General features: G+C 37.2%; 1 protein-coding gene and 1 pseudogene across 1 annotated transcript in view; one reads left to right on the top strand and one right to left on the bottom strand.

Moving 5' to 3' along the window:
- Positions 1 to 26,960, bottom strand: part of TACR3 (tachykinin receptor 3) — a 77,924-nt gene that overhangs the window by 42,255 nt on the left and 8,709 nt on the right. Inside the window, exons 2-3 of the mRNA XM_006066877.4 lie at positions 5,798 to 5,986; positions 3,703 to 3,853 (exon numbers count right to left, since the gene is read on the bottom strand). Coding sequence (XP_006066939.4) covers positions 3,703 to 3,853; positions 5,798 to 5,986 — 340 coding nt within the window. The remainder of the gene's footprint in view (positions 1 to 3,702; positions 3,854 to 5,797; positions 5,987 to 26,960) is intronic.
- On the top strand, positions 10,266 to 12,920 carry LOC102402729 (annotated as a pseudogene).

Genomic DNA, 26,960 nt, shown 5'->3' with positions numbered 1-26,960 from the left:
TTTCAGTGTTCTGACTAAAATTTCTTAAACTTTTTTTTATTCTTATTCACGTGTCTGGGGAGCTCAATCAGTAACTGCAGTTTGTTTATTAATAGCACATTGACTCAGAATTGTTTATGGAGTTGTTTTTTCCCAGCAGTCATGATGAATTTGCTCTCTTGTAACCAATACTGTCTTATTTCTCAAGTCCAATCTGTAATATCAAAGATGTAATCTCTAGGAGACAACATATGATTAAATGGCCCATCCAGGGTAAAATTCACATCTTGCACCTAAACAGTCATACTGATATAAGAAAAGAGCATAATTACTAGAAATAACTGTATTCTAAACTATAGTAGACAATATTCAAATTTTAAATAAAAAAATTAAGAGAAGAGCTATTTTTATTTTGAAATTTTAAATTTTGGGGCAAAATGCGGGTTACTTTCACAATACTAAAGGTCATATCAGTAAGTGACTGTGAAAGATACCTAAGGACAATGTGATTTATTATGAGAAGCCCATGTCATAGATGTCATTTTATACTATTTCAGCCAAGATCACAACCTGAGAAATAGAAATATGGATTAGAACTTTTATATATCTTAATTTTTGAAATATTCTAGAAGAGTCAACCTCTCAGTTTGAATTGATATTTATACTTTGAGAAGGAAATGGCAACCCACTCCAATGTTCTTGCCTGGAGAATCCCAGAGATAGGGGGAGCCTGGTGGGCTGCCGTCTATGGGGTCGCACAGAGTCGGACACAACTGAAGCGACTTAGCAGCAGTAGCAGCAGTAAAAATGAAATATGTATGCCATATTCTCATCTGCTATAGAGGGGCAAATGCAAAAATATTCCCTCTTTCTTTTGTTCCCTCTCGGATTCAACTCAAAAATAAAAAGGAACACTCAGATTAAATTTTTATCTCTTCCTAGAAAAATATTATGTCAATATTAAGGAAAAGGAGCTATAATCTATAATTACTGAACTTATTTTTAGTTGTGTAGAATTGAACAGGGGAAAAGTATTTTAAAAATGCTTAAATTAGTAGGAAAGAAATAAAAGACAAGAAGGTAAGCAGGAAGTACAAAGACAAGTGATTCTGAAATATAGTACATAGAATATCGGGCTTCCCTGGTGGCTCAGTGGTAAAGAATTCTCCTGCCAATGCAGGAGATGCAGGAGCCATGGGTTCGATCCCTGGGTCAGGAAGATCTTTGGAGAAGAAAATGGCAGCCCACTCCAGTATTCTTGCCTGGGAAATCCCATGGACAGAGGAGCCTGGTGGGCTACAGTCCCTGGGGTCGAAAAGAGTCAGACAGAACTTAGCAACTGAACAACAGCCAACTATGTAGACTATCACATCAGTTATTTAATGTGATTATGCCTAAAACATAACTGTTAGAAAATACGCCCCCTGCAAAGAGTATCTTGCAGCATGATCAAGATGTTAGAAAGTGAGAATCAAAATAAAGGAGAAGGAGAAACTGTTCACTTAAGATGATTATGTTACTGAAGTTCTGCTAGTTCTACGATTCTTTTTTTTTTTTTTAATGTGGTAAAGACATAGTTTGGTTGTTTGTGCATTTCACTTTTAAATTTTATTGAAGTACAGTTGATTTACAAGTTTTGTTAATTTCTACAACAAAGTGATTCAGTTATACATATATAATTTCTTTTCCATTAGGTTTTTATCACAGGCTATTGAATATAGTTCTCTGTGCTATACAGTAGCGTCTTGTTGTTTATCTATTCTAAACGGAATAGTTTGCATCTACTAACCCCAAACTTCCAGGCAATCCTCTCTCCCTCCCCCACTTTCCCTTGGGAACCACAATCTGTTCTCTATGTCTGCGAGTCCATTTCTGTTTTGTGTGTGGTTGCGTGCATTCTAAGTCACTTCAGTCATGTCTGACTCTATGCAACCCTGTGGACTGTAGCCCACCAGGCTCATCTGTCCATAAGATTCTCCAGGAAGAAATACTGGAGTGGGTTGCCATGCCCTCCTTAGATAAGTTCATTTGTGTCATATTTTAGATTCTACCTATAAATGATGTCATATGGTATTTGTCTTTCTCTCTCTGACTTACTTCACTTAGTATGATCATTTCTAGGTCCATTCATATTACTGCAAATGGCATTATTACTTTCTCTTTATGACTTAGTAGTATTCCATTATATATATGTACCACATCCTCTTTATCCATTTGTCTGTAAATGGAAAATTAAGTTGTCTCTTGTCTTGGCTATTGTAAATAGTGTTGCAGGGAACAATAGGGTGCATGTTTCTTTTTGAATTATAGTTTTCTCTGATATATATGCCCAGCAGTGGGATCGTGTACTTCATTTTTAAGGTTTTTTCCCAAAGAGAAATAAAATGAAATTATATATATTATAGGCTGAAATAACTAAATTGATGTGAAAAAATATTTTCTTTCAAATACTCAACCTAATGATAAAATGCTAACCAAACATAAAGTCTTATCTGTTTGTCAACAGAGAAAAACCTATTAATGTTAAAATAAAATCTATTTTCTATACTAGATTTTTAAAACCTGATTGATTGTTGTTAAGTGAGTATAGGTAAGTAATAGTTCCACATAAATAAATGAATCATAAATGGAATAATAATAATTGACATCATCACTTGGAGAGAGAAAGATGGAATAGAGATTCTAAGATTCCTTTTAACTATGCAAATTTATTATAAAAAATCTCACTCACTGAGTCCCATAATAGTAGTCAGAAAAGGAAACAATGAAAAAATAATCCTGCTAAAATATCACTATGATAATTTTTATAGGTTTTCTTGCTTAATGTGAATTGTTCAGAAATAAGTTTTATCATGTCACCCAGTAAGTTGTACAACAGTATTAATGTAACTTCATCTGTTAATCAGATGGCTGCGTGGAAATCAGATAAAGGATAGGGGTGGAATGTGGGGAGATGTGGGGAAGAGAAGAAGAATGGGATACATAAATGGATATTACAGAATTATAGCACATGCTAAGAGAGATGCCTTTCCTGGGATAAATAAAACTTCTGAAAGATTATGTAGTACATCAGAGGCATTTTATTTAATAAAAGACTAAGATAACTAGAGCTGCAGAAATACAACCAACTGTGACTCCTAGAGTGAAATTTCAGAAGTTTCTGGTGGTACAATTAAGAATATTCTGCAAAAGTAATAGTCTTTCTGTAGGGAAGTGACTACTCTCATCATAAACTACTATTGTACATGACTAGTGGGTTATAGATGGAGAAGGCAATGGCACCCTACTCCAGTACTCTTGCCTGGAAAATCCCATGGATGGAAGAGCCTGGTGGGCTGCAGTCCCTGGGGTCGCTAAGAGTCAGACACGACTGAGCGACTTCACTTTCACTTTTCACTTTCATGCATTGGAGATGGAAATGGCAACTCACTCCAGTGTTCTTGCCTGGAGAATCCCAAGGACGGCGGAGCCTGGTGGGCTGCCGTCTATGGGGTCACACAGAGTCGTACACGACTGAAGCAACTTAGCAGCAGCAGCAGCAGCAGTGGGTTATAGAAGATAAAAAGAAAGCAAAATTTAAAGAAAAAAAAGAAAGAAGGAGAAAAATAAAAGTAGGAGTAAAGCATCAAGTTATATATTAAAATGCCATAATTAGGTTTTTTTTCCCTTCTCTGATGCACCACAAGTCATGCAAAATGCTGGGAAAGTTATACTGAACAGTACCTTTCTTTTAGCCTTTAGCTGCTCATGATACTTGTCACAGGTGTCCCCCGGGATCTCTCCTCCCCAGAGGGTGATTCCAACGATGGTATATGTGATACCCATGACAAGCAATGGGAAACAGTACACCAGTATAATAACAATAATATGGTAACTGCAAGAAATAAGAAAAATACATGCTGAAGAGCATAGTGGAGTAAAATAAAGAGACTTTGAATTCATTCCATTTTAAGTCATAATTGAAAATGCCAATGCTTAGCCCACATTTTCTCTTCTAAGTCCTCATTTCACAATTTCACCAAAACACCTAGCTATTGTCACCTGTACTGTGTGCTGTGCTCAGTCGCTTCAGCCGTGTCCAACGCTTTGCAACCCCATGCATTGTAGCCCACCAGGTGTCTCTGTCCATGGGATTCTCCAGGCAAGAATACTGGAGTGGGTTGCCATGCCCTCCTCCAGGGATCTTCCGGACCCAGGGATTGAACTCATGGCTTCTGCATCTCCCACATTGCAGGTGTATTCTTTACCACTGAGCCACCAAGGGAAGGCCCAGCTATTGTCATCTACAATCATCCACATACTACCAGTCTGACTTTGTCAATTTTTACTTCACATATGAAAACTATAGCATTCTTACAGAGCTCGTTTAAACTGCACATTTCCCCTTGTCTAGAGCCTTCAAGATGAGTACTTTTCCTTTGCTTGGTAATCATTAGGCTAACCTGATTAAACAGATAATCAGAGGACAAGAGATGGCACAGAGTAAACTGATCAACTGATTCATTTTCTTCTGTGTAAATCTATTACATACATCTTGCAACATCAGTCATATTTGAAATAAATCATTTTTCATCCAAAGGGAAAAAATGTAACTAGATGTTCTGAGTCATATTAGAGTTTTTTCAAAGTCTTGGCACATTTTGATTGCATCATTAAATTTGGTAAATAACGTATGGAGGTATTAGTCACGTCAAAGTCATTATACTATAAATTATCAAACTAAATATTGGGATTTCATAGCTTTCAATAAAAATTATAAAAATATTACTATGGTGGACTAAGATGGCAGCCAATAATATAATAGCCAAATTAGAATTTGTATAAACTTTTGAGTGACTTCCACTGTCTTAGGAAGGCTTTAAAGTAATTAAAGATTTTGGTATACTAATCTCAATATCTGTGTTTATTTGGTAAAGCTGTCTTCCTGATAGCTTATTAAGTGTTAAAGTCAGTGGTGAATTGATTCAGTCAACAAATAATTTAATTTTATTATTATGAATAATTTTGTTTTGCTATCATACAAATAAGATATATTAGTATTACATAATGGAAAGAATGCAGTCCTCAGTTTAATAACTGCTGCCTGCTTTTCCTTTAATAAACACTCCTCAATCTTTTCCTTTAAAAATCTGGACTCTGAGTAGAGCAGAGTTTGATAAAATATCTGCTTTAAAAGATGATCATTGTATTTGCATTATGTGTTAGTTTTTAAAGGAAAAAAAAATAGATCACTAAATAAGAATTTTATTTGAAATAAAATTTAAAAGGTCAGAATAAAAAACAAAATGGAAACAATTATTTTGCTAATTTGCTTTTTTAAAGGTGTGTCCAAAATATGAGATACCAAATTCTAACATGTAGCATTCCTATCTCCTTTCTGACCTAAGTGTTTAAGTTTTTAATGCTAAAACAAAGGAACACAACCAGGAACACACCAAGACTCCCTTTCCTTTCAGCCAGGCTTCTTACAAGAGCAATCCACACCTTTGGGTTTCAATTCCACCCTTCTCACTCATTCTTTAATCCAGAACAATGCTTTCATCTCCAGTTATCTTATCATCTTCTCTGGAAACTCTCCAGAGCTACCCCATCACATTTTTCCAGTTAGAAATCACTGTAACTTATACAAACTAATTGATCATATCATACTGTACTATATATAGATAGTTTAGTGTTTTTATGTGTCTTTTTTCCCAAGTAATGTTTGAGCCCTTGAGGGAACTGTCTATGTCTTATCTGCTTAACTGTTGTTCCCAACCTATAGTTCCTTAAGTGTTCAATGCATTTAGTTGAAGATTATAATAGATAATTAACTTACGTGAAATGTTGTTTGGGGCCTTCTGGCCATTGCACGTAGCAAAGAGTACGGCCCGGCATGACTTTGGTTTTGGAATAAAGACACTGAGGGAATGCAAGTAGAAATGCTAGGATCCAAATGCCTCCAATGACAATCTTGGTTGCGGTGGCAGACAGTCTGGGCTTCAAGGGGTCAATAATGGCCATATACCTGTATAAAAACAAACAAAACCATTTTGTTGGGTCTCTTGTTAGTGGAGTTTAAAGTGAGTTTCAGAGGAGTTTCAAGGGCCATGGTTATCTCTTTTCTAGTAAACAAATTGATAAAAATTTCGTTTGCCTAGAGTAATTATGGCATAGTCTCATCAATCAGGCAGATCAAGGTTCAAATCCTATCCTGTCACTTATTTAACTTTTGAACTTCAACTTTATTATTTTTAAAATAGAAATAAGAACACTGCCTCTTAGTGGTGAAGTCAAGATCAATAGAAATAATACAAGTGAAAGGTATCGATTATTTGGTGCTGTGCCTAGCACATTATCAGAACTCTGCCGAACGGAATGGGAAAGGTATGCATTAAGCACTTAAATATATGAGTTCTGTACTCCAAGACTCCCATTTTTCTTGTGTATGTTTAACTTTATAAAAAGAAAAGTCTAAAGAACTAATATGGATAATGTCTGCATGATTGACAAAGATGAGAAATCCCTAGGAAAGATATTGTCAACATATCCATTGAAAAGCATCCAGAGACATCGTTCAGGATTTAGATGAGGATGAATAAACCAAGTTTGACTAAGGTTATGCTGTTACCTCCAAAACTGAGTTCATACTACATCATAAAAATCTTCATAGTGTCTATGTAACTATATATAACATAATTGTCATAGGAAAATATATTTAAGGCTCTAAGAAACATGCTGCTGCTGCTGCTAAGTCACTTCAGTCGTGTCCAACTCTGTGTGATCCCGTAGATGGCAGCCCACCAGGCTCCGCCGTTCCTGGGATTCTCCAGGCAAGAACACTGGAGTGGGTTGCCATTTCCTTCTCCAATGCATGAAAGTGAAACGTGAAAGTGAAGTTGCTCAGTTGTGTCTGACTCTTAGCGACCCCATGGACTGAAGCCCACCAGGCTCCTCCATCCATGGGATTTTCCAGGCAAGAGTACTGGAGTGGGGTGCCATTGCCTTCTCCGAAACATAAGCACATATTATTTTTAGAGTGCAACTTTTTGGAAAATTAGAAACTCTTTGAATATGATAACAAAAGTCAAGCTTTATTCACTTGGTAAAATAGTAACACTATGTCTGGGAGAATCAAATTCTAATTTTAAATTGGATAATATGGCTCATTGCCAACTTATGGCCAATAGTCAGAGTAGAAAACAATGTATGCTAAATTAATTGTATCTTGGCATTTCTCTCAATAAAGCATATTATTTAATCATACTACTTTTACTGTTGACCATTTTGTGTTTCTCAAAGGTAACAGTTTTATCAAAGAATAAATATTACTTAAACCAAAAACATTTACTCTTATGAATAAATATTTCAAAATAAGAGTAATTCATTAATTTGCTTATTGCTCTTTGCTTTTGCAACTATTAGGTAGAACTAGATCTTCAGTGATATATTGGTACTTATATACTATTCATAATATTAGCTTTAGTTGTAATTTACTTAGAGGAAATACTCTTAATTTATTATATATGACAGCTAATGTGTCCGATTCTTTACGATCCTATGGACTGTAGCCCGCCAGGCTCCTCTCTCCATGGGATTCTCCAGGCAGGAATACTGGAGTGGGTTGCCATTTCCTTCTCCAATGACAGCTAATAGGCAAAAGTGAATGTTAGATATGACAAAAGTAACCGTAAAACAGTACCTTGGTTTAAGCAAATACACTGCCTAAAAAAAGAAAATAAAACGCATATGTTTGAATCTGAAAACTGTCTAAAATTCACCTCTCATGCTTATGTTGGTAAAAATTAATTCTAGCAATGTGTATTGATTGCTAAGCATAACCAGGCAACTTATTACACACACACACACACACACACTGTATATATGTGTATATACATATATATATTTAACATCCAGAAAAGTTCAATAAATCAAATAATACTATCTCTATTTTACAGAAAAGAAAACTTGAGGCTTAAAGTTTAAGTACATTGTTTAAAAATGTCCCAGATGGTAAGAATTGGAATTCTAAGCCAGCTCTGCCAATCCTTGAAGTCCATATAGGTACAGATTATGGCTTTGAATATAACTATTCATATAAGGAAAAGAAAGAGAAATATGTAAGGTAGATGTCTTCCAAAGAATCAGAAGTCACATTTTGTTTATAAATTCAAACATTTATGTGTAACATTAAAGACAAAAGTCAAATGTATAAAGGCAATAATTTTGGTTGGTTATTTCTGTTCCCCCTGCCGTGGACTGTAGCTCACCATGCCATTTCTCTCATTATATTGAAGTGTTGCTTTATGGTATTTACAGAGTCAGACACAGAACTTATCAATAAATGTTGTACTGAACTGAATATTCCTCAATCCTATTGTAATCTTTGCTTTCTTTTTGCTTGTACTGGAAATTTATGAATCCAGTTCGAATATTTAGATAGTTGCTATGTTGAGACTAAAATGAGAAGTTGAGTGACATGAGTAGGTTTAAAGTCCTGTACAGCCACTTCAGCATGGACAATTCAAAATAAACTGCAAAGTTCTCATTGATCTTTTTTTTTTTTAATCTATTAGTTTAGTGTTAGAGAAATTATTTCCTACAGGTAGGATACTGTTTCACTTAAACTATATGGAAGCAAGCAATCAGTTTATGTTCTCACCAACACTTAAGTGAAAGTAGAAATTTTGAAACTTCAAGCTGACATTTTTGTCATTTTTGGTTTGATCTATTATTCATTAATTCAACCAAATATTTATTGGATGCCTGCTGTAACATTCCAGACACTGTGGTAATACAACAGTGAGAAAAAATGGCCTTTGCAGAACTCACAGTCGAGTGAAGTAGGCAGATACTAATCAAATAATCTCAAGAATAAGTTTAAAATTACAAATATAATAAGTGTTACAAAGGCAATGTTTATGGCTGTTTTAGTGCATTTACTGGAAAAAACATTTAGATGATCAATCAGTTCTCCCTAAGAAAAGAGTTCTGGGTTGAAACCTGAAAAGGTGACTAGGCAAGGTAGCAGAAGGGTGAGGGTTGTAAAAAAGATTTCTGGGAGAACAAACAACACATGGAAAATTCCTGTGCAAATGGTGGGTTTTTCAGTTCTGTTCAGTTCAGTTGCTCAGTCATGTCCTACTCTTTGCGACCCCATGGACCGCAGCATGCCAGGCCTCCCTGTCCATCACCAACTCCTGGAGTTTACCCAAACTCATGTCCATTGAGTCGGTGATGCCATCCAACCATCTCATCCTCTGTCATCCCTTTCTCCCACCTTCAATCTTTCCCAGCATCAGGGTCTTTTCCAATGAGTCAGCTCTTTGCATCAGGTGTCCAAAGTATTGGAGTTTCAGCTTCAGCATCAGTCCTTCCAATGAACACTCAGGACTGATCTCCTTTAGGATGGACTAGTTGGATCTCCTTGCAGTCCAAGGGACTCTCACGAGTCTTCTCCAACACCACAGTTCAAAAGCATCAATTCTTCAGTGCTCAGCTTTCTTTCTTTTCTTTCTCAACTCTCACATCCATACATGACTACTGGAAAAACCATAGCCTTGACTAGACGGACATTTGTTGGCAAGGTAATGTCTCTGCTTTGTAATATGCTGTCTAGGTTGGTCATAACTTTCCTTCCAAGGAGTAAGCATCTTTTAATTTCATGGCTGCAGTCACCATCTGGAGTGATTTTATGGGTTGAATTATGTCCCCCTAATAAAAGATACATTCAAGTCCTAATACCCAGTATCATAGGAGGTGACCTTGTGAGGAAATAGTTTTATATAGGTAATCAAATTAAAATAAGGTCATCAGGATGGACCCTAATTCAATATAAGGTATAAAGGAGAATTCTGGAAACAGAAAAACAGAAAGAATGCCAGATGAAGATGGAGGATTGAGTGATGTGTCTACAAGCCAAGGAATGCCAAAGACACCAGCAATCCACCAGAAGCTAGGAAGGGCAGGCAGAATTTCCTCATAGGCCTCAGAGGAGCATGACCCTTGCCAACCCCTTGATTTCAGACTTCTAGCTTCCAGAAATGTGAGAAATAAATCTCTGTTAAGTCACCCAGTTTGTTCTGGTTTGTTACAATTTGATAGGTAAGGGTGGGAGAACCATGTGCACTTGAGGAACTGCAGGCTAAAGTAATTGAAATGCTGAAAGTGAAGGGGGAAAGTGATTTGAGATGAAGTTGTAGTGTAGGTCATGGAATTTTGTCCTCTCGAAAGTAATTGAAGTGATTCAATCAGGAAGGGAGAGTAATCAGATTTTAGCCTGGAGAATGGATTGAAAGAGGGAAAGAATGGGAGCAGGGAAGTAAGTTACCTCGTTACTGTTTTTGTTTGGGAGAGAGATGATTGCTGCTTGGGGCAGAGTATTACCACTGGAGACTGAATTACATTAATGCCTGAGGAAGATAAAGAAATGTTGAAATATTGTAGAAAGGGAGAGCCAGTTGGCCAAAAAAATAGGTGGAACTGCCAGGCACTGCTGAAGAAATTGGTGATTAGGAATTCACTGTGGCATCGATATTTCCTATTCTGTAACTCGCTCTAGGAATAATAATTCGTTCAACAGTGACATGAAGAAAATGGATCCTTAGGGTCTGCAAATAAAGACCCTTTGGACCTTGAGGAGAAATGATCAAATCCAGGATATAATTTTACTCAAATGATTGTCAGTACTTTATTATTCCTTTAAATAAATATATATCTTTGATATGATCACATTCGACTTTTCTAGGTGCTTGTTTGAGCTCACTACTGTTCTTCCCTCACCAAACAGATTCTCAAATATATTAGAGCCCCCTTAGTATGACTTGTTTCCCAAAAAATAGCTATGATTGCATTTTTCACTCTTCTGCTTAACATATCACCTAAGGAAGTTTTAAAGTCACTTCATTTCATTTTGATTTTTTTTTTTGATGTGGATGATTTTTAAAGTATTTATTGAATTTGTTACAATATTGCTTCTGTTTTATGCTGTGGGGTTTTTTTTTTTTTTTTTTTTTTTTGGCTGCAAGGCATGTGGGAACTTAGATTCCTGACCAGGGATTGAACCCACACCCCCTGTCTTGGAAGACAAAGTCTTAATCATTGGACCACTAGGGAAGTCCCTATATCCATCAGAAGCTCACATTTAATGCCATCTTTTATTAGTTTTCCTTTTCACTGCAATACTAGATCACTTTCCTTTATCATTTACTTCTTTTTCTGATATGATTCAAGGGGTCTTTTTCATCAGAAAGATGTCTTTTGCAAAATAGAATTATTTGACATAACTGCTTACTCTCAGTAAGTAAGCTTTTCCATTTTGTAATTGTTCTTGGTATATGGTATAATTCTTCCTTTTGTTAACCTTTTTATAAGCTCTGTTTCTGGATCTTTATATGCTTATACACACTTAAACTTTTGGGTATAAAGACAGTGCAGCCTTCAAATGTTTGCTTCTTATATTAAGTATTATTTACCTGAAATAATACAGATTTTACTATTTCCACTTTGCTTCTGGCCAGAGTAGACACTGTTTTAGTAAATTCAGGACCCTCTAATCTGAAGTGAAGAGATGAAGCCTTAGGAAGAAGTACTTGGTAAGAAATATGTGTATAGCTGGAGACTTAGCCAATTTGTAGCAAAACTGAAAGGCAAGAGTGGTACATATATCTCAGAAGTTATCTTCTTCCTGCCATGCCCTCCAGGGGTCTACATTAGGTAAAGCCAAGAAGAGGCCAGAGAACAAGGGACGTTATTGCTATAGTCAGTCTATAGATGTAGTCAGCCTGGTAGGCAGGGTCAGAAAAAAGAGTGGAATAGATAGTGAGTAGATCTGAATTGAAAAATGGAAATTATCCAGCTCAGATAGTAATTTCAGGTTTTTTCACATGCTGGTTTCCTTGCTGAAGTGATTTTCTCTTGCTCATACATTATTCTAAAGTTCTACAGCTGGAAAACTTCTATCCATCCTTTAATTTCCACTCTGGTTACAGAACGACACTGTAGATTCTTTTCCTCTCTCTATCCAGAGCTTGTTTTTATGTCTTCAGTGCTGCAACAGAATTATGCTTGTACTTTGATTTTAGCTCATGGGAGATGTGATTTATTCTTCAGTGTTCTCTAGCACCTAACAAATTATCCATAGTAGTCGGCTTGATTGTTGAATAGTGACTGCAAATAGTTGATGAATATTTGGACAGATAGATAAGTGAATAATTGTTTGTAAATGAAAACTTCAGAGTGTACACAATTTTAAAAAGGAAGAAAGAAGAAAACAAGGGAGGAGAAGACAAACTAAAAATGATTCGGGAATATCAACAAATGGTTGAGACTGAGCTAAAGTTAATCTGTTGTGACAATCTGGATGTACTGGACACCTCATTCCAGCAGCTAACACTGGTGAGTCCAAGGTTTTCTATTATAAAATGAAAGGGGACTACCACACGTGTCAGGCTGAATTTGCCACAGGAAATAACAGGAAGGAGGCTGCAGAGAATAGCCTAGTGGCTTATGAAGCCACTGGTGATATTGCAATGACGGAACTTCCACCAAAACATCCCATTTGCTTAGGTCTTGCTCTCAAGTTTTCTGTATTCTACTATGATATTCTTAATTCCCCTGACTGTGCCTGCAGGTTGGCAAAAGCAGCTTTTGATGATGTAATTGCAGAACTGGACATGCTGAGTGAAGAAAGCTATAAGGACTCTACATTTATCATGCAGTTATTACGTGATAATCTGACACTATGGACTTCAGAATAAGGAAGCGCTGCAGGATGTGGAAGATGAAAATCTGTGAGACATAAAAGTCAACAAGAGAAACCATCTCTGACCACCCACCTAGACCTTCCCATCCCACCCCTCTTGGAATTCCCCCATTGTCACTAAGAACCACCAAATCTGACTTTTACATTTGGTCTCAGAATTTAGGTTCCTGCCCTGTTGGTTTTCTTTCCTTTTTTTTTTTTTTTTTTTTTTTTTAACAGTTTTCAAAAGTGCCGGGAGCCAGCACGGGAGTCCCCACCCATGACAAGGTCATGCGGGAGAGCTCTGATGGGCAAGGCGAGTCAGAGCTCGAGGCTGCCCCGCCCCCCCCCCCCCACGGACCTGCCTTAGCGTCTACCCCAAAACCAGAATCTGTCTGTTTTACTATTTCATGACCTTCACCAACTCCTCTGACATTTACGGGGGCTATCCCCGACCACCTTTCTCTGTAAGAAAATCAACTTAGAGCTCTAGTTAATAAGTTTCCAGGGTATAATGGGTGTGTTCCAATTCAAATCCCTTAGAAAGCTTTCTAACCTGCCTGAACAGGTTTCCAGACTCTTACAGCTACATATGTGATTGTTCGCAGCCTCCCAATCACAAGAAGCATGGGAAGTTCAAGATATCCTAACAATGCAGAGCCTCTCGAGGAGTTAGAAACTGTTATAATAGAACTAATAGAGGATTTCTTTGTTGAACCAATGCCTGCTGCCAAGTTTTCATATCCCCTACCCACTCACTGAACCCCTGGGAGTGTATTGATTAATATAGTTAGTATATAGAAATATAAGTAGTAACTTTAATGTTAATAACCTTAGACCTTTGAGCTAATAAATTCCTTGATTATCCCCCACTGCACCTTAGGAATGCAACTCTATCTAGTGTGCTCAGGGAGTGGCACTAAACTCTAAGAAAAATCACCTGAGGAGAAAATAAGTTTTTCTGGTTGATTAACCCTTATCAGAAGAAGAATGTTAGCAGGTCTCCTGACCAGAAGATGATGTAAATCACCTAAAGCCTTTGTTTATGATAAGTTTGTAGAAAGAAAGCCTGGTTTCAATAATGGTCAAGGTCTGCTGACCTTGCATGACTTTGCATCCCCTATTATCTTCTATGTATAACTTAGGGTATAAAAGCTCCTTTTGAAAATAAAGTTGCAGACCTTGCTCAACAGGCTTGGTCTCCCTGTGTCGTTCTTGCTTCCTTTTCTCTCCTTTTCTTTTCTGTTCTTTCAGGCCAAAATAATTGGAGCGCGGGGGTCCTCTGAGATGACTTACTTGCCTGGGCTTCTAAGACCCACTCAAGAAGGTGCGTAAGGTGGGGCACCTTCCGCTATTCGAGAGGGCGCCTGTGGCCTCTGTGGTCAGGGCAAACCCGGTGTCACGGGTTTTATTGATTTTCCACGTAAACCAGTTATTATAGGCCTCTGATCTCTCTGCTATGATATCCCTTTAATCACCAACACTGTCTTCCCGAGGGAATCCCTGGATCCAACCGGGGCTGGACCCCAGTACAAAAGTTCTTAAAGGCAAGAGTGAATTTCTGTGGATTTTACTAGTCCCAGCTTTTAGGTTAAGAACACTAACAGGACTGCATAGAGGCTTTTTCTGCATTACTGTATTGTCTCCTGCCAGACGTGGCAAGATCATCATTAGAATGGAAATTACATTCATTCGAAAGCCATTAGAATTTTACCTGATGCACGTATCTAAGAGAAAGGTTAATTGCACTATAGAGGTTATGTGGTATCATTTCCCCTTTTTCTAGTTGTTTAAGTTGAATTTTATACCAGTGTTTAAAATTAATTGGATGTTAACTTGAGGTGGTAAAAGGTTGTTTGGGGAGTTTGTTGTAATGGTTTTGCTGTGTTTCAAACTCTGCTGAAATGTTGCTGAAAAGCATGGTGCTGGTAACAGTTCAACAGTCCATGGCTGCTCATTCTTGCCTACTTTTACTCTCCCTCTGACGCAGGTTAGCATTGAAGGTGGTATGGAAAAGCCTGCGTGCATGTTCAAGTCTTTGTTTCTTTTCTTTACCTCTCCCCCTGGGCCCTGCCCCTCCCCTCCTTGCTCGTTCAACGTCTGTCTTTTGTTCAATATGTGTAATTTGAAGCTAATTTGTACTGCTGGATATCTGACTGGAGTCACAGGTACAGAATCTGTATCATACTGAAATACAGCATGGATTAACATTAAACAAATAAAACAAACCTAAATTAAAATGGTATAGCTTTCTTTGTTGCTGTTCAGTCATTAAGTCGCTTAGGTTTCTTAACTTTGCTAAATGGGAATAATAAACATAATGTAGAGTATAATTATGTGGTAAAAATGACATTAAATAACAGTGTATACAAGGAGACTTAGATAATATCAGGCACAGTAGACCCTCAAATCACGCTAAAACTATGTTGAATACAATTAAATTAACACTTGAAACTTAAAAAGTAAGCTGCTGTGGTAAGCTTGAGATAAAACCAAGCAAAGATAACACATCTAATGTGGTTCTTAGCTAGTTGTGAATAGAGTGGAAAGAAAAATAAGTTCATGCCAAAATTCTGACCTAAGGATTAAAACAATCTCTTTTGATATTATCCTAGCTCTTCAACAGAAACTATTTAATCAGGGTAGTGCATTATAGGTTATTTCTCTTTCAAATCTCTCCCTTAGACAATTTCCTGTGTGGAGACTAGTAAGGTCTTTGCACCCTCAAGTCAGGGCAACTAGTGCTCAATGGTTCAGTGATTAAATAGAAAGGTTCAATGTTATATTTGGAGACTCTGTAAGTTCTTTGGGTGCAGTGGGAATTAATTTCCCTCCCTCAGTTTTGTTTAATATGTATCTATACCATCTTAAACTCCTTTTTGAAGTGGCCTGTGGCAATTCTCGGAGAAGGCAATGGCACCCCACTCCAGTACTTTTGCCTAGAAAATCTCATGGACGGAGGAGCCTGGTAGGCTGCAACCCATGCGTGCGTGAAGAGTTGGACATGACTGAGTGACTTCACTTTCAGTTTTCACTTTCATGCATTGGAGAAGGAAATGGCAACCCACTCCAGTGTTCTTGCCTGGAGAATCCCAGGGACAGGGAAGCCTGGTGGGCTGCCATCTATGGGGTCGCACAGAGTCGGACACGACTGAAGGGACTTAGCAGCAGCAGCAGTGGCAATTCCACTCTGTTATCTTTAACATTAGAGAGACGGTGTTGTCAATCAAGCATAAGGACTTCTACATCTTCAGGTAATTTGAGTTGTGATGATGTAAATGCTTACTTAAAAGAGGTATAGATAACTGTCGCAAAGAGTCGGACTCGACTGAACCACTGAACTGAACTGAACTGAACTGAAACTAGAATATTAATATAGTCTTGGATATCATGCTCATGCTCAGTCGTTTCAGTCATGTCCAACTCCTTGCAACCCTGTGGACTATAACCCACCAGGCTCTTCTGTCCATAGGATTCTTCAGGCAGGATTACTGGAGTGGCTTCCCATGCCCTCCTCCAGGGGATCTTCCTTACCCAGAGGTCAAACCCAAGTCTCCTGTGTTGACTGCATTGCAGGCAGATTCTTTACCTCTGAGCCACTGGAGAAGCCCATTCTTGGATATATACTTAGATTATAAATATATTCATAACATCTGGGATAATACTGCATATATTTGGCACCCATAACATATTTATTGGGGGTTCCCTGGTGGCTCAGTGGTCAAGCACTCACCTGCCAATGGAGAATATGTAGATTTGATACCTGGATTGGGAAGATCCCTGGAGCAGGAAATGGAAACCCACTCCAATATTCTTGCCTGGGAAATCCCATGGACAGAATAAGCCTAGTGGGCCACAGTTCATTATGTCACAAGAGTCCAACACAACTTAGGAATAAAACAACATATTTATTATATGAATGAATATATATATATAATATATATATTATATATTAATGAATGAATGGAGGTAATTTTAAAAATCGTTTTTCTATCATTGAAAAATTTGTACTCAAATTAACTTAATAAGGTATCATGAATATATAATTAAAAAGAAAAATCAGCTAAGAAAATAATAGCAAACAATAGCAACAATAACAGCTACAAAGAAAGAAAGAAAAGGCATCCAGATTCAACAGGAATACTGTGTTTATTACTGACAGGAGTAATACTAGCAGAAGTAATACTGCTTTTCTTAGCAGATGAAATGATCTTCCATATTTCCATTGCCTACTCCAATTGAAAATCCTAAGGAATCTGCAAAACTCAAAACCCATTAAAATTAATAAGTGAATTTAGCATGGTCACAGGATACAGGTTAAATCAACTGTATTTCTATATACTGGTTATGTCTTGCCCACACTAGTAGTAGATATGCGCAAGACATAACTAGTATATAGAAATACAATTACATCTATTACTGTGGGCAAGAATCCCTTAGAAGAAATGGAGTAGCCCTCATAGTCAAAAAAAGAGTCCTAAATGCAGTACTTGGGTGCAATCTCAAAAATGACAGAATGATCTGTGTTCATTTCCAAGGCAAGCCATTCAGTATCACAGCAATCTAAGTCTGTTCCCCAACCACTAATCCTGAAGAAACTGAAGTTGAACAGTTCTATGATGACCTACAAACCTCCTAGAACTAGCACCAAAGATGTCCTTTCCATCATAGGGGACTGGAATGCAAAAGTAGGAAGTCAAGAGATACCTGGAGTAACAGGCAAGTTTGGCCTTGGAGTACAAAATGAAGCAGGGCAAAGACTAATAGAGTTTTGCAAGAGAACACACTGGTCATAGCAAACACCCTCTTCCAACAACACAAGAGACGACTCTACATATGGATATCACCAGATGGTCAACACCGAAATCAGATTGATTACATTCTTTGCAGCCAAAGATGGAGAAGCTCTATACAGTCAGCAAAAACAAGACCAGGAGCTGACTGTGGCTCAGATCATGAACTCCTTATTGCCAAATGCAGACTTAAATTGAAGAAAGTAATGAAAGCCACAGGCCCATTCAGGTATGACCTAAATCAAATCCCTTACAATTATACAGTGGATGTGAGAAATAGATTCAAAGGATTAGATTTGATAGACCAGGTGCCTGAAGAACTTAGGAGAGAGGTTCATGACATTGTATGGGAGGCAGTGATCAAGACCATCCCAAGAAAAAGAAATGCAAAAAGGCAAAATGGTTGTCTGAAGAGCCTTACAAATAGCTGAAAAAAGAAGAGAAGCTAAAAAGAGACAAAGGAGAAAAGGAAAGACATACCCATCTGAATGCAGAGTTCCAAAGAATACCAACGAGAGGTAAGAAAGCCTTTCTTGGTGATCTATGCAAAGAAAGAGAGGAAAACAATAGAATGGGAAAAACTAGAGCTCTCTTCAAGAAAATTAGGGACATCAAGGGAATCTTTCATGGAAAGATGGGCATAATAAAGGACAAAAACGGTATGGACCTAACAGAAGCAGAAGATATTAAGAAGAGGAGGCAAGAATACACAAAAGAGCTATACAAAAAAAAAAAAAAAAAAAATTCTTAATGACCCAGATAATCACGATGGTGTGATCACTCACTTAGAGCCAGACATCCTGGAGTCTGAAGTCAAGTGGGCCTTAGGAAGCATCACTATGAACAAAGCTAGTGGAGGTGATGGAATTCCAGCTGAGCTATTTCAAATCCTAAAAGATGATGCTGTGAAAGTGCTGTGCTCAATATGCCAGCAAATTTGGAAAACTCAGCAGTGGCCACAGGACTGCAGAAGGTCAGTTTTCATTCCAATCCCAAAGAAAGGCAATGCCAAAGAATGCTCAAACTACTGCACAATTGCACTCATCTCACACACTAGCAAAGTAATTCTCAAAATTCTCCAAGCCAGGCTTCAACAGTACTTGAACCAAGAACTTTCAGATGTTCAAGCTGGATTTAGAAAAGGCAGCAAAACCAAGGATCAAATTGCCAACATCCATTGGATCACTGAAAAAGCAAGAGAGTTCCAGAAAAACATCTACTTCTGCTTTATTGACTATGCCAAAGCCTTTGACTATGTGGATCACAACAAACTGGAAAATTCTTCAAGAGATGGGAATACCAAACCACCTTCCTTGCCTCTTGAGAAATCTTTATGCAGGTCAAGAAGCAACAGTTAGAACTGGACATGGAACAATGGACTGGTTCCAAATTGGGAAAGGAGTATGTCAGGGCTGTATATTGTCACCCTGTTTATTCAACGTCTATGCAGAGTACATCATGCAAAATGCTGGGCTGGATGAAGCACAGGCTGGAATCAAGATTGCCGGGAGAAATATCAATAATCTCAGATATGCAGATGACACCACCCTTGTGGCAGAAACTGAAGAGGAACTAAACAGCCTTTTGATGAAAGTGAAATAGGAGAGTGAAAAAGCTGGCTTAAAACTCAATATGCAAAAAACGAAGATCATGGCATCTGGTCCCATCTCTTCATGGTATAAGATGGGGAAACAGTGGAAACAGTGACAGACTATCTTCTTAGGCTCCAAAATCACTGCAGATGGTGGCTGCAGCCATGAAATTAAAAGACACTTGCTCCTTGGAAGAAAAGTTATGACCAACCTAGACAGCATATTAAAAAGTAGAGACGTTACTTTGCCAACAAAGGTCCGTCTAGTCAAAACCATGATTTTTCCAGTAGTCATGAATGAATGTTAGAGTTGGACTATAAAGAAAGCTGAATGCCAAAGAATTGATGCTTTTGAACTGTGGTGTTGGAGAAGACTCTTGAGAGTCCATTGGACTGGAAGGAGATCTATCCAATCCATCCTAAAGGAAATCAGTCCTGAATATTCATTGGAAGGACTGATGCTGAAGCTGAAGTTCCAATACTTTGGCCACCTGATGCGAAGAACTGACTCATTTGAAAAGATCCTGATGCTGGGAAAGATTGAAGGTGGGAGGAGAAGGGGATGACAGAGGATGAGGTGGTTGGATGGCATCACTGACTCGATCGACATGTGTTTGAGCAAGCTCCAGGAGTTGGTGATGGGCAGGGAAGCCTGGTGTGGTATAGTCCATTGGGTCACAAAGAGTCAGACATGGCTGAGCGACTGAACTGAACTGATACTAGTTATGAACAATCTGAAAATGAACTTCAAAAAATTGTATTCAGCAGCACAAAAAAGTAACATTTAGTAAAATTTAATAAATATAGGAAGAAATGTAAAAAAATAATTGATACTTGTATATTGAAAACTATAAATCATTGTTGAAAGGAATTAAAGAAGACTCGATAAGTAGAAGTCCATGTCCAGGGATTGGAAGACTCAATACTGTTGAACTGACAATGCTTTCCAAATTCATTGAAAGGCTTAAGACAATCCTTATAAAAATTCTTACTCTAATTCCAGAATTTTAAAAACTTACCCTAAAAGTAATTTGGAAGTGCAGTTCTTTTAGAATAGTCAAAAATTTTTGAAAAATAAAAAGTTGAAGTACTTATACTTGCTGTACTTCAAAACTTACTAGAGGGCTACAGTAATCAAAATAGTGTAGTACTGGCATAAAAATAATCATGTAGATCAATAAATCAAAAATATCAAGAGTCTAGAAATAAACACTTTTGTGTTCAATTGACTTTTGGCACATATACATCCAAGGCAATAGTTTGGCTGCTTCTTAGAAAACCAAACATACTCTTACCATAAAATCCAACAAGTGTGCTCCTTGATATTTACTGAATGGAGTTGAAGACTTATGCCCCCTAACAGCTCCCCCCACAGCAGTGCCGCCCCCCACAAAAAACCCTGCCCATGGATGTTTATCACAGTTTCATTCATAATTGCCAAAAACTTGGAAGCACCGAAGATATCTTTCATTAGATGAATGAATAAATAAACTATGGTGCATCAGATAATGAAATATTGTTCACTGTTAAAAAGAATTCTATGTCAAGCCATGAAAAAGCATTAACAACATTTAATCCATAATTGATAAGTGAAAGATGCAATCTGAAAGAGGCTACACACTGATTCCAACTGTATGATTACGGAAAAGATGAAACTATGGACACAAGAAGATCAGTATTTGCTAGGGATTCAGGGAAATAGGGTTGACTAGGTAAAGAACAGAGAATTTTCAGGGCCCTGAAAATACCCTGGAGGAGACCATAATGGTAGATACACGTCATTATACATTTGCCTAAATGCATTGAATGTATAATACCAAAAGTGAAGCCTAATGTAAATGACAGGCTTTGGGTGATTATGATGAGTCAGTATAGGTTCATCAGTGCTAACAAATGTACCAGTCTAGTGGGAGATGTTGATAACAGGGAGGCTGTGCATAAGGGGGATGGGCAGAAGATATATAGGAAGTCTCTGTACCTTTTCTTCATTTTTGCTGTTAACCAAAACTTTCTCTAAAACAAACCCTTAGGAAAAAAAAGTCCTGAATTTGAATATTGTTTACTTTATTCTTTCGTATAACATATACAGAGCCAACATATTTTTTTTTGTACCTTTGTGAGTTTGAATTGACTTCAACATTTTATTCTTGAACTTGGAAAATGTTGAAATACCTCTGAGAGGTTTTGTTTTGTTTTTTAATATGACGATTTTGGCCAGTGTCTCTTCCTCTCAGACATCTTCCTCATTTGTCAGTATCATTTTCCTCATTTATGTTGATAAATTCACCTTTACTAATTTCCCCTGGCTGCATACTTTGAGTCTCTTGTTAAGTGACTGTCAACATTCAATATGCAGCTATTCTTCTTTATCTTCACCTATATTGAACTTGAATTTCACTTTTGGTGTTAATACTTTTTATTTCTTCACTACACCTTCTTCTTTGTTGGCAAGTCTTTCTTTTGATTAGCCATTTTTCTAAGATGTAATTTGAGTTTATCACTGAAAGACAATGAGGCAATGCAACTATGTGCTTTGCTGTGTGTGCATGAACCAACTAACAGATAATCAGTGACCAGTCAGTAACAGATTTTGAAAAATAGGAATATGATTGACCACTGATTGTGAAGTGCATATGTTATTTGTGGAACAATTCATGGACTGAAGAGCTAACGGCTTTACTTTATGCAAATACAGTTAATATGACATGGTAACAAAAACTTGAGCTTGCTCTTGAGGGGACTGGTATTGTTTTATATATATATATAACTATTATGTATGTTATATTACTATATTACAAATAAATATATAAATATATAACTAAATAATCTTGGTTAATTGAAATTCATGCAAAGCAAGGAGTTCATGTATAGAATTGTGCACACATAGAATTTGTTGCATATGTGTGTGTTCTTTGGCATATGTGTTCTATTTTTGAGCTGCTAAAACTTTAAAATGGTATCCTTTTATATGTTTCTAAGGAGACCTGTTTCATTCATTTTCATTAAAGATAGTCTCTGCAATGGTTTTGTGACTAGTCAATGGGGATTGTCAGTAATTTCTTATATAGAAAAAATTAGTAATTTATTATTTTAAACATATTATATACAGTTTTGTTTCTGAAATATCAGAGCCCACAACATGAAATTTAGATTATGTTAATTTTTGTTGAAGAGATATTGAAAATATTTATATTTTTGGAGTAAAACATTTTAAGCTAATGAAACAAGAAGGACATTTAAGAGTTTTGAATTTATTTTACACCATGTAGTTAACTTAATGGAGAAAATAGCCTTCATATATCCATTTAGTTTGAAGGTTTAAAACTACGGTACTTTGACATATGGTACTGTGACATCTTTTAAATTCAGTTAAGTTTATTCATCTAAGAATTCTGAATTGTGATTAAGAGTACTTATGCAGAATAAACACTCCATTTGTATTTTAATTTCTTCAGAATTGTTCCCTTTGCTCATTTGAAAATCTAATCTTTTTCTTTATAGATAATTCAGTTTAATATGATAGTTACATATTAAGCTGTATAGATACTTTAAATGTTTCATTTTTATTTAAATAGTAACTACTTATAGCAAATTTACTAGGAGAAATTTTCTATACTTTTGTAAAATAACTTTAAAAATGTTTCTAGATATATTCCCAGTACTGGAATTGCTGGGCCATATGATAGTTCTATTTTTATTTTTTTAAGGAACCTCCATACTGTTCTCCACAGTGACAGTATCAATTTACATTCCCACCAACAGTGCAAGAGGGTTTCCTTTTCTCTACACCTTCTCCAGCATTTATTGTTTGTAGATTTTTTGATGATGGCCAGGATAGGGTCGGGGTGGAAGGAAGGAGCAAGAAGCAGCCAATGTATGTATACATATAGCTAATTCACTATGTTGTACATTGTAAAGCAATTATACCCCAATTAAAAAAAAAATCAGTGTTTCACAAATAAAGGTGATCACCATGTGAAAAAAAATGCTTCTACATTTCTGTGTTTTTCTGCTCTTCTGCTGCTGCTGCTGCTAAGTAGCTTCAGTCGTGTCCGACTCTGTGCGACCCCATAGACGGCAGCCCACCAGGCTCCCCCGCCCCTGGGATTCTCCAGGCAAGAACACTGGAGTGGGTTGCCATTTCCTTCTCCAATGCATGAAAGTGAAAAGTGAAAGTGAAGTCGCTCAGTCATGTCCGACTCTTTGTGACCCCATGGACTGCAGCCCACCAGGCTCCTCCATCCATGGGATTCTCCAGGCAAGAGTACTGGATTGGGGTGCCATCGCCTTCTAGTGCTTTCCCCTGCTATGTGTTCTCATACTTACCATAGACTCTATTATTCATTTACTTCATAGAGATGAGCTGATTATATAGTATTTTAGAAGGTGATACAGATACATGTGGCAAAGAAAAATTTAAAGCAATTAAAATAACAGAGTGCTCAAGGTCCAAAGTAGTACAGGTAATGAACAATGTGGCTGTCTGGAGGAAGTGTTTCACACAGAGTATAAGATTCTGAGGCGGAAACATGCTTAGCATATTGATGTCTAGAGATGATTGAGCAGAGCTGTGACATGGTGAGTAGTAGGAGATAAGATCAGAGAGTAACAAAGGACCGCTTATTATAAAATCTTACAGACCATTGTAAGACTTTGATTACTACCCTGAGAGAACTGAGGAGCCACTGGAGGACTTGCAGAGGGGATAAATGATCTGACTCATTACAGGATCACTTTGATAGTTGCATTGAGAAAGGGAAACAAGAGCAGGGATAGAAAAAAACTGTTCAGTTCAATTCAGTCGCTCAGTCGTGTCCAACTCTTTGCGACCCTGTGGACTGCAGCAGGCCCGGCTTCCCTGTTCATCACCAATTTCCAGAGCTTGCTCAAACTCATGTCCATCAAGTTCGTGATGCCATCCAACCATCTCATCCTCTGAGAAAACTCTTAGGTGAGAAACAAGATTGACCTGGGCAATGGCACCCCACTCCAGTACTCTTGCCTGGAAAATCCCATGGATGGGGGAGCCTGGTGGTCTGCGGTCCATGGGTCGCGGGGGGTCGGACACGACTGAGTGATTTCACTTTCACTTTTCACTTTCATGCATTGGAGAAGGAAATGGCAACCCATTCCAGTGTTCTTGCCTGGAGAATCCCAGGAACAGCCGAGCCTGGTGGGCTGCTGTCTATGGGGTTGCACAGAGTTGGACACGACTGAATCGACTTAGCAGCAGCAGCAGCAGCAGCAGGGAGGAAACAGTAGACATTTTAAGGAGTGATTAGATCCCATATATATTTTTAAAGTAAAAGTGATTAGATTTGCTAATTGATTAGACATAGAGTATGAAAGAAGAGATGGCCTAAGAATACTTTCAAGAGTTCTGACCTCAAGACTGTAGGGTGAATAAGTTTTGGAGGAATGTAGGGAACTCAGTTTGAAGCATGTGACTTCTGAGATGATTATTAAACATTCAAATGATGAAGTCCAATAGATTGTTGGATTTAGGACTATGGAATACAGCCAAGGGGTTCAAGTGGAGATATTAATTACAGTTTCATTAGAATAGGGGACATGTCCTTCTTGTTTATCCCAGTGTGCCCTCTTTCTACACAGTGTTAATACTTACAAGGTTCTTAAGAAATACCTTCTGAGTGAGTGACTACAAGAATAGTGATTTGTGTGCTGGTAAATGTTTAACCACAGGCTCTCTAATGAAAAAATAAACAGAACAAAGCAAAATTCATGATTTCTAGCATTTGCAGATTTCTGTGGTGCAAATATTCCTACTATGATTTCAGGCTACCAAAGTAACATTGCTGACAACGGAGTTGAGAAGAAATATGCACAGTTGATTCCCTCTAACAAGTAATAAAACAGCTCCAGAACAGAACTGAGCCCTTTGTTGCGTAGTGATATAATCAGATACATATTTTCCTTACTTATAAGTATGGAAAATATAAATAATCTTTGACACTTGGGCAGATTTGAAGGTAAAGAAATTCATAGATGATAATTCATATGAGCTCAAAATCGAGGACTTGAGCAAATATTTAAAAACCTTTGTCATATACCAGACTGAATAATAGAAATACTGAGCTAATTTATCCCTGTGCCTTTAGGTAGTCTTCTAAATTACTCCACACAGATGTGATATCTTTACATAATTCCTGAGAAAAAAATTTCAATTTACAAATTAATCCATTGTAATATTAACAGTACTCTCTTGCAAGAGTGTCTTCATGATTTCTAAGTTAGCCTAGAAAGTATGTTAAAAATGTTGCCATAAAACATTTATCAATAAAATATCTATACAAAGTTTAATCAAGTCACTATCTTCTTGAATCCAAACTCTTTGGCTTGACTTTTTCAGAGTCATTATTGGGTTTTTAAACATTGTTTACTTATTTAAAAAATTTTATTGTGGTCAAATATGCCAAACATAAAATTTACTAGGTAACTATATCTAGGTATACAGTTCAATGATACATTCACATTGTTGTGCAACCATCAGCAACATACATCTCCAGGACTTTAATTATTATTTAATTATTTTACTGTATTTTGTTTCATGTAAAAGGAGCACATTTTGTTGTAGATAATTAGAAAAGGAAAAGTATAAAAGAAAATAAAATCACCCAAAATCTTACCATTCAGAGCAAATCAAATCTACATCTACCTTATTGTACATATAGAATTATATCAGACTGTTAAATCCATTGTCTAACAATTCCTCAGATCCTGTTAAGTCTAAAATGCCTTTCAGATTCTGACTGTATGATGAAGTGGTGGGGCTGCAAATCCCAGTTGTATGTTTTGCAGCATTTATTTAATGTACCAGTGAGAGAGCCTTAATTAGAATGGTTTATTCTCAGAGCAATGAAGCATAGGGAAGTAGGACAATCCCTCATCCTGGACATGTGCTTTAGAGCTGAGCCCCAGGGAGAGAGAGTTGCAAGTAGATGAAGGAACACTGGTCATTAAGAAATTGTTAATGGAGCAAAGCTTACGGACAAGATAATTTCTCTGAATTCTATATGGAACACAAATAGACATCACAAAAATATCAGGCAGAGGGCAGTTTGTAACTTAAGACTTTTGCAGGTTTGGCTGCAATATGCCCAAAACAGCCACTGGGAAAGGGCATGGCTTATTCCAGACGCACTGTTATGCTCTGTACCAAAGTATTGACATTGCTTTTCCTTTTTTGTCTCTGTCTCTCTCTCTGGCCAGGGCGGAGTAGGGAGAATGGAAATGCTAAAGAAGACTACGGATAAACTGTTATCAGACCTTTCTAGGGATTCTTTGAAATACTGGAGACTAGTTGTCTTTGAAATAACTAGCAAGAAATGGTTTATAAGTAAAGGTTATGGACTAAAAAGTGTTGGGTATGTTAATGTTAGCACATTTATATATATGTGCCTAGAGACTTGATTGGGATTCCTTGGTGGCTCAGATGGTAAAGCATCTGCCCACAACGCGGGAGACCCGGATTCAATCCCTGGGTGGGGAAGATCCCCTGGAGAAGGAAATGGCAACCTACTTCAGTACTCTTGCCTAGAAAATTCCATGAATGGAGGAGCCTGGTGGGCTACAGTCCATGGGGTCACAAAGAGTCAGACACAAATGAGCAATTTCACTTCACTTCAGAGACTTGATAAAATTGATGTTATATTCAAATGTAATTTCTAATTTGCTAGGTAAAATTTGATTTTTAAATGCTTCAACATTTATTTGCTCATTTCTTTTTGTTGGGGGTTTTAGCTGTTTTCAGTTCTTTGAATTTTGATTTGAAAAATGTTTTTGAACCTGTTGGAAAATTGCACCCCTGCAATTCGACAATACATATCCAACTACTAGATTAAATCATATAAAATAA

Source organism: Bubalus bubalis, chromosome 7 (genome assembly GCF_019923935.1).
Source record: "Bubalus bubalis isolate 160015118507 breed Murrah chromosome 7, NDDB_SH_1, whole genome shotgun sequence".
NCBI lineage: Eukaryota > Metazoa > Chordata > Mammalia > Artiodactyla > Bovidae > Bubalus > Bubalus bubalis.
The sequence above is the reverse complement of the archived record's forward strand: the minus strand, read 5'-3'. Positions and strand labels throughout refer to the sequence as shown.